Source organism: Bufo bufo, chromosome 10, assembly GCF_905171765.1.
Source record: "Bufo bufo chromosome 10, aBufBuf1.1, whole genome shotgun sequence".
Taxonomy (NCBI): domain Eukaryota; kingdom Metazoa; phylum Chordata; class Amphibia; order Anura; family Bufonidae; genus Bufo; species Bufo bufo.
The window spans coordinates 62,938,022-62,952,649 of record NC_053398.1 but is presented as its reverse complement, the minus strand read 5'-3'; the positions used below and the strand labels follow the sequence as shown (position 1 = coordinate 62,952,649).

Genomic DNA, 14,628 nt, shown 5'->3' with positions numbered 1-14,628 from the left:
AAATCTGATGGGCAGCAATATATAACTAAGCTAAGCAAGTTTTATGCAAAAAAATAAATATATATTTCCTAATTTCCCTGGTTCTTTTCTGGCCCTTTGTTTACATGCAATAAAAACAATCTCTCTGCCCCTCCCCCTGCACTGCTAAAGGAGTTAATACAAGTGCTGCCCTGAGTGACATGTCTGCCTGCTGGGAGAATCAGCAGCATGTTGTATGTGTAGGACTACAAGTCCCAGCTGTATAATGACACTGCTAATACACACATGATCTTCCCCCTACCTTCTTGTGCAATGCTCTCTCTAGTCTGTCAGCTCCTGTGCCCAGCCTTGTCTCCTCACTGCTGCAGCTACCCAGTGTGTGGAGCTGAAGGGGTTAAGAATCCTAGGAGAGAGAAGACAGCCGGCAGTGAAGAGGGGCGTGGCCAGCACAGTGACGTCTCGTTTACAGGCTTGTAAACAAACTTTACCAAAGCAGGGAGAGAAGCTGACATCACAGGTCATGTGACTCTCGGTGAAATCTGAGAAACCAGCCACTGGAGATAAAGTGAGTTATTTGGAGAGCTGTTACATTTGCCCAGTTAGGAACATAGAACAAAAAAATAACTCGGACAACCCCTTTAAGGGGACGGTCCGCTATTAAGGTCAGTGTTAAGGGGCAGATTTCTGTAAAGGCCACTGTTAAGGGGACGGAGTGTTGTGAAAATCACTGTTAAGGAGATGGGGTACTGTGGAGGTCACTAATAAAGGGACGGCTGCTGTGGAGGTCACTAATAAAGGGACGGCTGCTGTGGAGGTCTCTGTTAAGGGAACAGAGAGTGGGGGAGGTCACAGTTAAGGGGACGGTCCGCTATGGAGGTCAGTGTTAAGGGGCAGGGTGCTGTAGAGGTTACTGTTAAGGGGGTGGGGTGTTGTGGAGGTCACATTATAAGGGAATGGAGCTTTGTAGATGTTACTGTTAAGGGGGCGGGTTATTGTGGAAATAACTGTTAACGAGACTGGGTACTGTGGAGGTCACTTATAAAGGGGCGGCCGCTGTAGAGGTCACTGTTAAAGGGGAGAACACTTTGGATGTTACTGTTAAGGGGGTAGTACCCCGCTGTTAAAGGGGCGGGTACTGTAGATGTCACTGTTATAGTGGATACTGTCAATATCTTTTAATGACATACACCATCATTAGATGAAATATACCCGTGCGAAGCCGGGTCCTTCTGCACTAATATATATATATATATATATATATATATTATACAAAACAAAGGGCAGCACAGCCAAAATATGAAAAAAAGTCACTGGGTGCCAGCAGCTATGGGGGCGATCCACCCACTTGACTTACATAAAATATTGAATTCCGCAGCACATCCAGAAAGAAAACGTGAGTTTATTCACCAAAGATACAGCAACGTTTCAATCCTCTCAATCGGATCTTTCTCAAGCAATAGTGATACAGAGTGGTGCTCAAACACAGGTATATATACACCCACAATGCAATAAATCAATAAAAGGAATTAAAAATAATTAATACAAATAACATCAATATCAGTATGAAAAAATACATAAGTGAAAGTACATCATGTGAGTATAGGTGAGTTATAACATGATGAACTCATAAGAGTAAAAAACGCCGTGATGATATCTCATATATTAATATAAAAACCAAGGTTCATCATAAATTATAATTACATGATTGGAAAAACATGTGAGAACACATATGTGATAAGTTAAAATACAGCTTAAGGCAATACAGACAGTATGTGAACACTGACCAGCATGGAGACATATCATCAGCCTGAGCGTCTTCACAAATCGATTGCGCATGTCAGTAGAGATCTCCGATCACCTGACCCGATCACCTGACCAACCGACGTCAGTAGGTATAGGTCACGTGATCGGATCAGTGAAAATTGCATAGTGCGTCACTGAAGGTCCTTGCAGTCACAGGTAATTCCACCATGGATCATCGTAACTACCAAGGGCCTGCACTATCATGGGGCTGCTGAAAGAGTCACATGATCGGCTATTATAGTGACGCACAGAAGATTATAAATATATACCAAAGATAAATACAATATGACAACATAAATGGCTCTATTACAGTGACATAAGTATACACAATATCACGGGTGGTCACCCAACATTCAACTCCATTGGTACTATGCTCCATACAACAATATATAATGAATAGTAACAATTCATGAATAAGAAATAAGAATAATGTTAATAGGCAATAAAGGGTGGGCATAAAATGCTGGAGTATAAGTATATCACACCTGCATCAGTAATATCATCTCCTCATGTTGCTGACAGCAACATCCAGTTCTCATCAGGGAGTACGGAAATAGCTGTCATTCGCAACAATACAGATGTGGTTTTCAAAACATGTATGTCACGTAACACAGCTTCAGAAAAAAGATCAATAGCAAGTGATGCCACTGGACGGTTAAAGTCACTTTTGTTGTACAAATCAAAATCATCAAGGCTCAATTCTGAGGTTCTCAGTTTCTTTGTACTCTTAGGCTGTATGGAAAACCAGGCCTTCAGTTTGAGTCGCTGAAAAAACTGGTGCAGGTCAGCATCGACCTGCAACCAGTCAGTATGTACATTGGGACAGAAACTGAGGCCTTTTTCCACTACATTAAGTTGCACAGAGGATAGAACATGGGATGAGATATTTATTACCGTATTGGTTTCCACTAGTTCTTTCTCCGTTGTGGTTGTTTCTTGTTCTTGATTTTTTTGGGGGTCTGCGTCTCCTGCGTCCACTCTTCTGGTTGTCCTTTTTGTACCAAGGTAGAGGGATCTTCTAAAAAAGAATCAGCTGTGTTCTGTGTTGGTAAATCTGGTGTAGATTTCTTAAAACCTGCTCTATTGACAGTCCTAGGATTAGGAAGACGGGTTCTTTGATTATTCAGTTTCCAATTATAAACAGCGCCATTATTATAATCAGTGAGATCACGTTGCCATTTTGACAGTTTTGTATCTTGCGTATCCTTTTTTTATCTTCTCATAAAACGGTTTGGATTTAGATATCACATCAAAACATTTCACTGAGTTGGACCATAAAGAAAGTGAGTTAAAATGGATGCTACTAGATCATAATCCAACCCCACGTAGGGGAGGTAATAGAAATTTATTGCTGAAGAAACGTGAATTACATTGGATGTCCGAATTGAATACATTGAAACCATATGGTTTAAAGGTTGAATACAGACCGTGGATCCTTAACTAGTTTCTCCTTATTTCTTTTTCTTTTCTCTTCTCCACTTCTTCTTTTCTTTCTTTTATCCTTTATTTCTGTCTTTTTCCTTTGAGGTGTTCGAACTTTTTGTCTGTTCTCACCACTTGAGTATGTTTATGTATTAAAATATGAATATACTAATTTCTCTTTATTTTTGTTTTTATTAACAGTTGGTGAAGGGGGAGCAGGTGATTTATCTGGCCAGCATGCTACCATCAAAAGCCTATCAAGATTACCTTTGTGATTTCTTGGCCTATATATATATGTGACATAATTCTTTGGTTTCTTTATATGTGACATGACCTATTTACACATACAATACACGGAGGAGGTCAATGTGACTCCATATGTATTTCTCCATGTTAATAATTAAGCAATCAAGACTGGGCTTAGTGTGAGGATCATTGTGTCTAGTGGTGTGAATGGGCCTCTAGCATCTTGTGTGGGACAGACAGATCCTTGGGGTATCCTCATTGTCAGGCAGTGAGGCTCCCCCTCGGTAACCCGATCGGTGACCCTACACTGCCGTGTGGTGTCTACTGATCAATGGGTGTCGGTTCCCCTTGTGAATTCTCTTTAGTATTTTACTATCTGTCTACACCGCACACTCCTTGCAATATTGTTGCGAATGACAGCTATTTCCGTACTCCCTGATGAGAACTGGATGTTGCTGTCAGCAACATGAGGAGATGATATTACTGATGCAGGTGTGATATACTTATACTCCAGCATTTTATGCCCACCTTTTATTGCCTATTAACATTATTTCTTATTTCTTATTCATGAATTGTTACTATTCATTATATATTGTTGTATGGAGCATAGTATCAATGGAGTTGAATGTTGGGTGACCACCCGTGATATTGTTTATACTTATGTCACTGTAATAGAGCCATTTATGTTGTCATATTGTATTTATCTTTGGTATATATTTATAATCTTCTGTGCGTCACTATAATAGCCGATCATGTGACTCTTTCAGCAGCCCCATGATAGTGCAGGCCCTTGGTAGTTACGATTATCCATGGTGGAATTACCTGTGACTGCAAGGACCTTCGGTGACGCACTATGCAATTTTCACTGATCCGATCACGTGACCTATACCTACTGACGTCGGTTGGTCAGGTGATCGGAGATCTCTACTGACATGCGCAATCGATTTGTGAAGACGCTCAGGCTGATGATATGTCTCCATGCTGGTCAGTGTTCACATACTGTCTGTATTGCCTTAAGCAGTTTTTTAACTTATCACATATGTGTTCTCACATGTTTTTCCAATCATGTAATTATCACTATTTATGATGAACCTTGGTTTTTATATTAATATATGAGATATCATCACAGCGTTTTTTACTCTTATGAGTTCATCATGTTATAACTCACCTATACTCACATGATGTACTTTCACTTATGTATTTTTTCATACTGATATTGATGTTATTTGTATTAATTATTTTTAATTCCTTTTATTGATTAATTGCATTGTGGGTGTATATATACCTGTGTTTGAGCACTACTCTGTATCACTATTGCTTGAGAAAGATCCGATTGAGAGGATTGAAACGTTGCTGTATCTTTGGTAAATAAACTCACGTTTTTTTTCTGGATGTGCTGCGGAATTCTATATTTTATATATATATATATATATATATATATATAATATATAATTAAAATCAGTGTATATGTAGTTTGCTGTTCTTTGTTTCTATAATTATTTAATGTGCCTATACTCATATTTGGTGTATGCTTTTTAATCTTCATTATATGGCCATCTAATCAATTAGTACTGACAAGCAGGGGAGTACACAGATCTCCCAGGGCCCCATTGCAAAACTTACTATGCTTACTAAAACTGTTTGCCTGCAGCCACCACTAGGGGGAGCTCAGTACATAGGAATTTATATACTTACCATTGATTTCTTTGCACTGAGCTCCACCTAGTAGCCACTACATGAAAAAAACATTGTTTTGTTGCACAGAGAAGAGGAAAGAGTTTAGCATAGGGGGTCCCCTCCACTGCCCAAGCCCCAAAGCAGTGGTGTGGTCTGCCTACATTTAGGGTATGCCACTGCTGACAAGGTCATTTCCAGTCCTAGTATCATCATACAGTCCTGATCAAAAGTTTAAGACCACTTGAAAAATGGCAAAAAAATCTTATTTTGCATGGCTGGATCTTAGCAAGGTTCCAAGTAGAGCTTCACCATGCAACAAGAAGAAATGGGAGTGAGACAAAACATTTTTTGAGCATTTAATTTAATGAAAACAACGAATAAACTGAAACAGGCTGTTTTTCAGCTGATCAAAAGTTTAGGACCACACCTCAAAAAAAAAACTGAACGCCCCCAAAACAGCCAAAACAGAAATCCAACTTCCAAACATGAACTCACTAATGAGTAGCTCCGCCGTTATTGTTGATCACTTCAAAAATTCGTTTCAGCATGCTTGATGCAAGCGTTTCCATGAGGTGAGTGGGAACATTTCTCCAAGTGGTGAAGACGGCCGCACGACGGCCATCTACTGTCTGGAACTGTTGTCCATTTTTGTAAACTTCCCTTGCCATCCATCCCCAAAGGTTCTCAATTGGATTTAGATCAGGGGAACACGCAGGATGGGCCAAAAGAGTGATGTTATTCTCCTGGAAGAAGTCCCTTGTCCTGCGGGCATTGTGTACTGTAGCGTTGTCCTGTTGAAAAACCCAGTCGTTACCACACAGACGAGGGCCCTCAGTCATGAGGAATGCTCTCTGCAACATCTGGACATAGCCAGCGGCCGTTTGACGCCCCTGCACTTCCTGAAGCTCCATAGTTGCACTGAAGGAAAAAGCACCCCAGACCATTATGGCGCCCCCTCCACTGTGGCGCGTAGAAAACAGAATTTGGGTCGAGGATCGTCCAGTGTCTTGATGGACAGCCAATTGGATCCTCCGGCTCAGTGCTGGTGAAATTGTTTTGGGTCTTCCACTTGACTTTTTTGTTCCATAACCCCCAGGATCATTTAAGAAATTCCAAATGACTGTCTTACTGCGTCCCACCTCAGCAGCGATGGCGCGCTGTGAGAGACCCTGCTTATGCAGTTCAACAACCCGACCACGTTCAAAAAGGGAGAGTTTTTTGCCTTTGCCATCACAACGTGTGACTACCTGACAGAAAATGACAATGAATCCACATCTTTGCACAGATTTGGCCTTTTAAAGGCATGTGGTCCTAAACTTTTGATCAGCTGAAAAAAAGCCTGTTTCAGTTTATTCGTTGTTTTAATTAAATTGAATGCTCAAAAAATGTTTTGTCTCACTCTCATTTCTTCTTGTTGAAGCTCTACTTGGAACCTTGTTAAGATCCAACAATGTAAAATATGATTTTTTTTGCCATTTTTCAAGTAGTCTTAAACTTTTGATCAGGACTGTATTGTCAGAAAATGACAGACTAATTGTTAAAGGGGGATTTCCAACTGAAAATTCAAGTTTTCATTTTTTTTATTATGTATATACCCCTTTTCATATGTGCAGCGCCATGCAATGAATTGTGCTTTAATAATAATAATCATTGTTACAATGCATAGGCAGTTGCCATTACCTATTGGTTTTGTGCAATAGGCACAATGATTTCGGGTGCATTCATAAGACTGTATATATTTTGAAGTCTGCAAAACGCAGATACGCAAAAAATACAGATGACGTCTGTGTTTCATCTTTATTTTTTGCGGACCTGTTGTAACAATGGCAAAACGGATAAGAATAGGACATGTTCCATATTTTTTTTTTTTTGCAGAACGGACATACGGATGCGGACAGCACACAGTGTGTATTATGTATACTCATTAGTGGACTGCAGCCAGTAATCCTTATCGGTTCTGACAATTTAGACTGACATGTATACGTACAGCAGAAGAAAGATTTAGAATGTGTTTCCGTCGCTGTCCTAAAAGGAGTGAATTGTCACTGTTGTAGTTCCCCTTTAAATCTGTAAAGACCTTCTGGTGTGAAAACGTAAGCAAAAAAAAATCATAACCTAACCATAAAGAGATTGAAAATGCCATGCAACCATATATGTAGGAAACTGAAACATCTTGTCTACTTAGTAAAGTATCTTGGACCACTGTATCCAGCCATGCCCCATGTTAGTTTACCTTAGTAGTTAGTTTACCTCTTACCTAGTCTTTTTCTCTGCTTGAAGGAGGCTGTGTTTAATTCCAGGCTGGTGCTGGTCATCAGAGGTGGCATTGTCCCTGTGTGTGGCCTCGGTCTCTTGTGTGAATCTACCCCGTACTATTGCCCACTTTTTATAACTAGCCAGCAGCTGAAACCAGTTAGATCTGGCAGCTCCCACCCTCCCCTGTTCCAGGAATGCTTGAATTGCCCCCCACATCTCACACCCAGCTGTAGACCTGACCTCAGCTCCTTCACTGGTGTGTGACATGTACTGCAGAAGATTTACAGAACGTTCTCTAGAATGCAAAACTGCAGATCTTACATCTTACCGGAGGGCCTGAAATATCACACTAAACCATGGGGCCCATAATCACAGAGAGGTAGAAAATCTCTTCTATATGGTACATAGGTGTATAACATACACAAAAATCTTCTCCAGCTGATTCTTCCAGTATATGAATGTTATGGTTGTCAACCAAATCATGACAATATTGGCCTCATTCACAGTTGACATTTTAATTCTTTTTTTTTATTTTAGACCAGCATCTGGAAATACAAATATTTCCATTATATTTTGGTGTTTAGGATCCAGGTTTTGGCTTAAAAATAGATGAAAAATGCTGATCAAGTACTGAAGTGTAAATGAAACCTGGCCACACAAGATAATTGACTTCCCAATAATCATGCGCATCCGCAAATTTATCAAAATGGCACAATTTGGAGCAACCTGCTATGCACCTTAGTGACTTGTGGTGGTTTCAAATGTTGTAAGTTAATAACAGCCACCCAAAACTATGTGATTTCTATCTACTGTGTCTGGGTTTGTATCTGCCGCTTGCTTAGTAGTCAGCCTCGACCTCCTGCATGATGTACGTGTCCTTCTCTTCATGTCTCTGCCTCCCTTCTGTGATTTCTTCTTAGGAACGGCATAACTTCCATGTAACCCCATGATGTCTCGGCCTTCCCGCTGTGACTTTGCAGCACCTTGTGACCTGTCCTTTCACTGTTAGTGCCCCCTCTCTATTGAATATCTCTTCTACAGCTAATAACTAAATTCCTCCCAAAATGCTTACTACCTCTTAGTGTTCCCACTTTCCCACATACATTAGCCCTAGACATTAGATTTTGTCGCAAAGTTGTTTTGTGGCAAAATAGGTGACTGTACGCCACTTAAAGGGTTTCTGTCACCCCACTAAACATTTTTTTTTTTTTTTTGTGTACTTATAATCCCTATCCTGCGATATTGCTATACCTTATGTTATTAATAATTTTCGTTCAGTAGATTTTGCAAAAAACTTGCTTTTATGATATGCTAATTACCTTTCTACCAGCAAGTAGCCGCAGAAAACCGCCCCCTCCTTCTGTTGATTGACAGGGCCAGCCGGGATCTCCTCCTCCGGCCAGCCCTGTCAGCATTTCAAAAATCGCGCGCCTGTGTTGATTCGGCGCAGGCGCTCTGAGATAAGGAGGCTCGGCTCCTCAGCACTCCCTCAGTGCGCCTGCGCCGATGACGTCACCAAAAGAGAAGATGTCATCGGCGCAGGTGCACTGAGGAGACGAGCCTCCTATTCTCAGAGCGCCTGCGCCGAATCAACACAGGCGCGCGATTTTTGAAATGCTGACAGGGCTGGCCGGAGGAGGAGATCCTGGCTGGCCCTGTCGATCAACAGAAGGAGGGGGCGGTTTTCTGCGGCTGCTACCAGCAAGTAGACGCCTATTTGCTGGTAGAAAGGAAATTAGCATATCATAAAAGTAAGTTTTTTTACAAAATCTACTGAACGAAAATTATTAATAACATAAGGTATAGCAATATCGCAGGATAGGGATTATAAGTACACAAAAAAAAACAAAAAAAAAAACAACAGTTTAGTGGGGTGACAGAAGCCCTTTAAACCTCTTTTCTTGAGTTCCGAGAAAAAGGGGGCATGGCATGGGCGGAGAAGAGGGTAAGCCAGGATGCCCAGCTAATTCATAATTTTCTACTCCTGTTTTTGGCGTATAAAATAACTTAGATCTATGCCAGCAAGGGAGATGGTGTAGATTTAATCTTGCTGAACGGCCGCTGGATCATGTCATGTGACTAAGTTATTGTCACGGCTGAGGATGGGGGAAACCCTCAGCCGTGCGATATTCAGAAGATGTCCGGTCGCTACTCGGCCAGGACGACAGAATTAGGGAGCAGGTCACCTCCTATTGCGTCCCTAACACTGACCCTGTCTCCTAGCCGTATGAGCCGACCCCGATGGTAGGAGGGCTCATACTCTGGAAGCTAATAGTCCCTGGAAGCCCTCAGGCTGGATCTGAACTAGGAGGAGGGTAAGACTACCTATTCCTCCTAGGCACGGAGGAACAGGAGTCTCACTGGCCAAGCAGCAGGGAGAAAGGGAACAAGAACAGCCTATGAATATGACAGGTGAACCTAACTGTTCCACACTAACCTGCCACAGCCTTGCTGACTGGAACCTGTGCTCAGGAACGCTGTCCACACAGACATAGACAAACAGCACACACATAAGAACACAGAGGAACCAGGACATTCATAGCTGCAATAACAACCAAAAGCATAGGACATAAACCAAACATCAGGGATAAGGATTTATGACTGGAAGGGTGGCCCTTACTGGAAGGATGGTAACAGGATACCAGGAGGACAACTCCAGCAACATGCCTGGAGTACCCCTCAAGCTTCTGCCATCCAGCAGGAAGCTAAATAACCCAAACCCACACACACACTAGGAAAGGAGCTTAACCCTTCCATCACCAAACCAAGTAAGTGTCACTTAAAGGGGAAGTGTACAGACATTAAACTCCCTTTCACCAAACATAAAAAGTGAACACTAAAACCACACGTTGCCAGAGGCAACTGCATGCTATGACAGCGAGCAGCCTAGCCACCAGCTCCAGCTGCTACACTGCCAACCACATCATGTTGCCAGCGGCAACCACACATGAGGCAAGATACACAGAGCCCTCACCTGTGATTGACAACAAAAGGAAACCGCTGACAACAGCATGCGACCAAAGAGTCACGACCATGACCATGGTCTTGACAGTTATGTAGGGATCGGTGCCTCTACATAACTTAGTCCCTGTCTGCTGCAACTTGATATGCCTAAGACCGGAGTCTAAATCACTGGTCTTAGTAAATGTCCCCCTAGATGCTTGCATGAAATGCAGACGACAGTCATGTTATGAGGTGTACATGGCCATAGACATAAGATAACTGTACTCGTTCAGCCAGCAGCTATCTCTCCCGCATCCCCCATTCACATGGCCACTAGGCTCGGCTGAGCATGCATGTGTTCTGCATGGTGAGAGGAAGAAAGCAGCTGCCAAAAACCTCTTGCAGCAGCTTATTTCATAACCATGTATCCACAGAATAGGAGATAAACGTATGATCACTGCAGGTTACATCACTGAAACCCCCCCACAATCCCTAGAACAAGGATCCTGAGCCCCCCGTTGCTCCTCACTGCATGACCACTGTGGGGAGGCACTTGAATGAAGCAGCAGTTAAAGGGTTTATCGCACAAATGTAAAACTTTTATACTTGCATATGTGGAGGACTTCCCTGTCTTTCTTTGGGTGGGCAGCTGTACATTAAGCACCTGCATCTTCTGAGATGTACTGCAATTAGCTTGTTAACCCCTTACTCCCTGCAAAGAAAATAGACCCATAGACACAAATGGTATGTAATGCCCCCACAATTTCCTTCCCCACTGACCATAGAGACATATAAAGCTAAATATTTCTATGACCTTAGAAGTAAAGATGAACGAATGAAAGGTGTCAGGGCAGCTTCACTATCGGATCACCATGTCAGCACTGAGAGGAAGGGGGGCAGAGATGTCACTGAGCATGGTAGTCCACCAAACAATGCAAGAGATGATGGACCAGAGGGACAGTCGGCAAGGGACGCTTCCAGAGATAAAATAATAAGTATATAAAAAAGCAGTATTTTATTGCATGTATATTAGTTGAAAATAAATTGCATAGTAATACATTTTGTGGAACAACCCCATGAACCCTGCCTCTGTATGGAAACAGCTGAGCGCCATTCTGGGCTATCTCCCTCAGTCCTGTAGACCACTAGAGGGGCACCACAAATGTATGACCACTGCTCGATTAAATCATGACCACGGGGAGGAGGATTGAGAGGCTCAGGTCTCCTGTTCTAGTGATTTGGTGGAGGTCACAGCAGTAGGCCCCCGGTGATCAGACATTTATCCTTATCTGTGGATAATTGATAAATGTCAATTGTAAGAAAACCCCTTTAAGTGTCTTTTTGCAAGTGTGAAGTGTAACTTACTGTATACCAGTGATTCTATGTATGCATGGTTCAAACTAGTTTCTTTTATTATGAGCATAAAAATAAAACAGAAACCAATTAGATCCACCTTAATGGAGCTGTAAGTACCAGTATTCAGACCAGGATCCAGTGATCAGCATAGAATGGCCCAGCTCACAGCTTACACAATGCTGATTCCACTTACATTGAGAAAACAAACTATTAAAGTCACTTTAAGGCTTGGAGAGTGTGAGCAAACACACTAAAATAACCGCAAATAAATCCGCGCATCTGACAAAGAGGTGAAAGAGGACGCTGTGACCCTTGTGTGACTAATTCTGTATATGTGTATCCAGACCGGTCAGATCTGGAAACCTGTGTGAGGGTCATGTATGTTCCTGCGGATTCAGTGTGTTTTGTAAATAAAACTCCATCACTAGTGTGATTTCCCACGTGGTGTTCTTTAACATACGTCTGTGAAGTATGACGTCATAGAAATGCAGCACTCTGCCTTCAGAAAGCTACACTGGTACCTAATTTTGTATTTTACAATGCATTTAGAAAGTCTTCAGACCCTTTCACGTTTTTCACATTTTGCAGGTTTTCCCCCATGAATCTGGCCTCTATACCCCCATTATAAGAAAGTAAAAACAGTATTTTAAAAATGTTTGCAAATTTATTGAAAACTAAATTTCACATGGACATCCAGTATTTTTCGCTTTAAGACGCGAAAAAAAATTTGCTAAAAAGTGCCTGAGTCTTATGAACAACAGTCAAGAGATCCAGCATAGCCAAACCTCCTGACTACTGTCTTAATGATCCGGAAGAGCGCACATTCAGCGCTTTGCCTAATCAGTGAGACAGCTGTGCATCTGCACTCTCCTCTCTCTCCCTGCCGACACTGATCGAGACCTCCCAAATGTGCTGCAGGTACCCCAAGTGTCCCTCTTTTGCAGGGACAGTCCTTATTTTGGACCCAAGTCCCTTCTTTTCTCCATCAATGTCCCTCTTTTTGATTTGAAGTGTAGATTGGCATTGTTACACTTAAAATATTGATCAAGAAAGTGTTCATCTAATATACATCTGTATACTTGACCCACCTTGTAAATTATTTCATTATTAGAAATTTCTATGATCAGATAATTTTTGTGTTATTGTGCGCTAAGAAAACTATTAAAGTGTATAAATATACAGTAAATATGGACTTTCACACAATGAACCATAAGTGTCCTTCTTTAACCATCCAAAAAGTTGGGAGATATGCCAATCTGTATGATCAGCCATAGCAGGAGAGCACATCGGGAGGAAGGTCCTACAGCTGAGCACAAAGGAAATTAAAAATCCAAGTACAGCTTAAGAACAGAAGAACCGTACAGGTACTAGTGCAGGGAAATGGGAGTTTTTTATTAACCCCTTGGTTGAGGTCAGGGGCGGATTGGCGATAGACCTTACAGGGAAATTTCCTGGTGGGCCAATGCGCAGGGGGCCACCCAAGCCCTGCTCTTTGCCACTGGCTGGGTACATAATGAATGATCAGGTACTCGTGTACTTGGCCAGTGACCACACATACCCTCCTGAATTCAACTGCTGTGGCCCGAATCTCATATCTCAAGCCCCTTGCTCCATATCTTTATCAGAAACAGCAAAGGAGCAGGAGGAGGGCAGAAAATGGCATCTATTAATGGCCACCACAGAGGGACAGATTTTGGGGCAATATATTGTGCTGCACTATGGTATATGGTTCTGATGGGATGGTATTTTTACTATGGTATTGCTGACCCCGCCTACTTGTGTTGTCCTGTCTTTTGTCAATTTGGACGCATCTACAACATGGGGCCACTTTTTTATTTTTTTTATTTATATTTTATTAAGTCTTCAATTTTTCAAACCACAAACAGTAAACAATAAGGAGGATGGTCGAAAACATATGGACCTATTTACATTTTGTACAGAAGTATAAGAAAAATCTGAATTAAAAAAACAAATAAAGTCTCTCCACGTCTATAATGGAATTGTAGGCCTGCGAGCATCCCGTGCTTGCCAGCATTTCAAAAATATGGTCGTCATGCCACATTGAAGTGTGACCGAGTGTCACGGCGGACAGGAACTCAGATACACAAACAACCAAATACACAAGTGTCTAGGCTAGATGCTGGGGACAGGTCACCTCCTAGCACATCCCTGACTTCTCTCCCTATGCTGCTAAGCCCACTTTCAGACCTTAATGGTAGGGATGAAGTGTCCACGTGCCTGGACTGCAAACACCCTAGAATCCCTGAGATGATGAGAGGGGAAAAGGGGCAGAAGACACACAAATATCCTAGACCGCAAATAACACAAACAGAAATCAAACTTATCTGAGCTGGAACAGACAATCCTTCCTTCCTTGAATCCAAGGCCAGACAGAAAGATATAACACGCACGGGCCTCTGGGATTGAAGGCAATTTAAGCCAATGACCCCACCCAGAGCACCTGAAGGAAGGCGGATCCAGCATGACTCCAAAACAAACAAAAGGTTAGACACGTGCTGCCAATCTGACAGACCTCCGCACACCGTCAGAGCCGGGCATGACAGTACCCCCCCTTCTACGGGTGACCTCTGGGCACCCTGGACCAACCTTATCCGGGTGGGCTCTGTGAAAAGCCCTAACCAGTCAGCTGGCGTTGACCTCCAGTGCCGGAACCCACATCCTCTCCTCGGGGCCGTATCCCCTCCAGTGTACCAGATACTTAAGGGAACCCCGAAGAACTCAAGAGTCAAGAATCCTGGAGATCTCGAACTCTAAATTCCCATCGACCAGAACAGGAGGAGGGGGCAATGGCGATGGTTCCACTGGTCTCACATATTTTTTCAATAAAGATCTATGGAACACATCATGGATCTTCCAAGTCTGCGGAAGATCCAGTCGAAACGCTACTGGATTGATCAGCGCAGATATTTTGTACGGGCCGATAAA

The 14,628-nt window shown here is 42.4% G+C and overlaps 1 protein-coding gene across 1 annotated transcript in view; it reads right to left on the bottom strand.

The window, feature by feature from the left end:
* Positions 1 to 7,464, bottom strand: part of LOC120981219 (microtubule-associated proteins 1A/1B light chain 3C-like) — a 32,488-nt gene extending 25,024 nt beyond the window's left edge. The window contains exon 1 of the mRNA XM_040410768.1: positions 7,385 to 7,464. Coding sequence (XP_040266702.1) covers positions 7,385 to 7,454 — 70 coding nt within the window. The 5' untranslated portion in view covers positions 7,455 to 7,464. The remainder of the gene's footprint in view (positions 1 to 7,384) is intronic.
* Between the last annotated feature and the right edge of the window lie 7,164 nt (positions 7,465 to 14,628).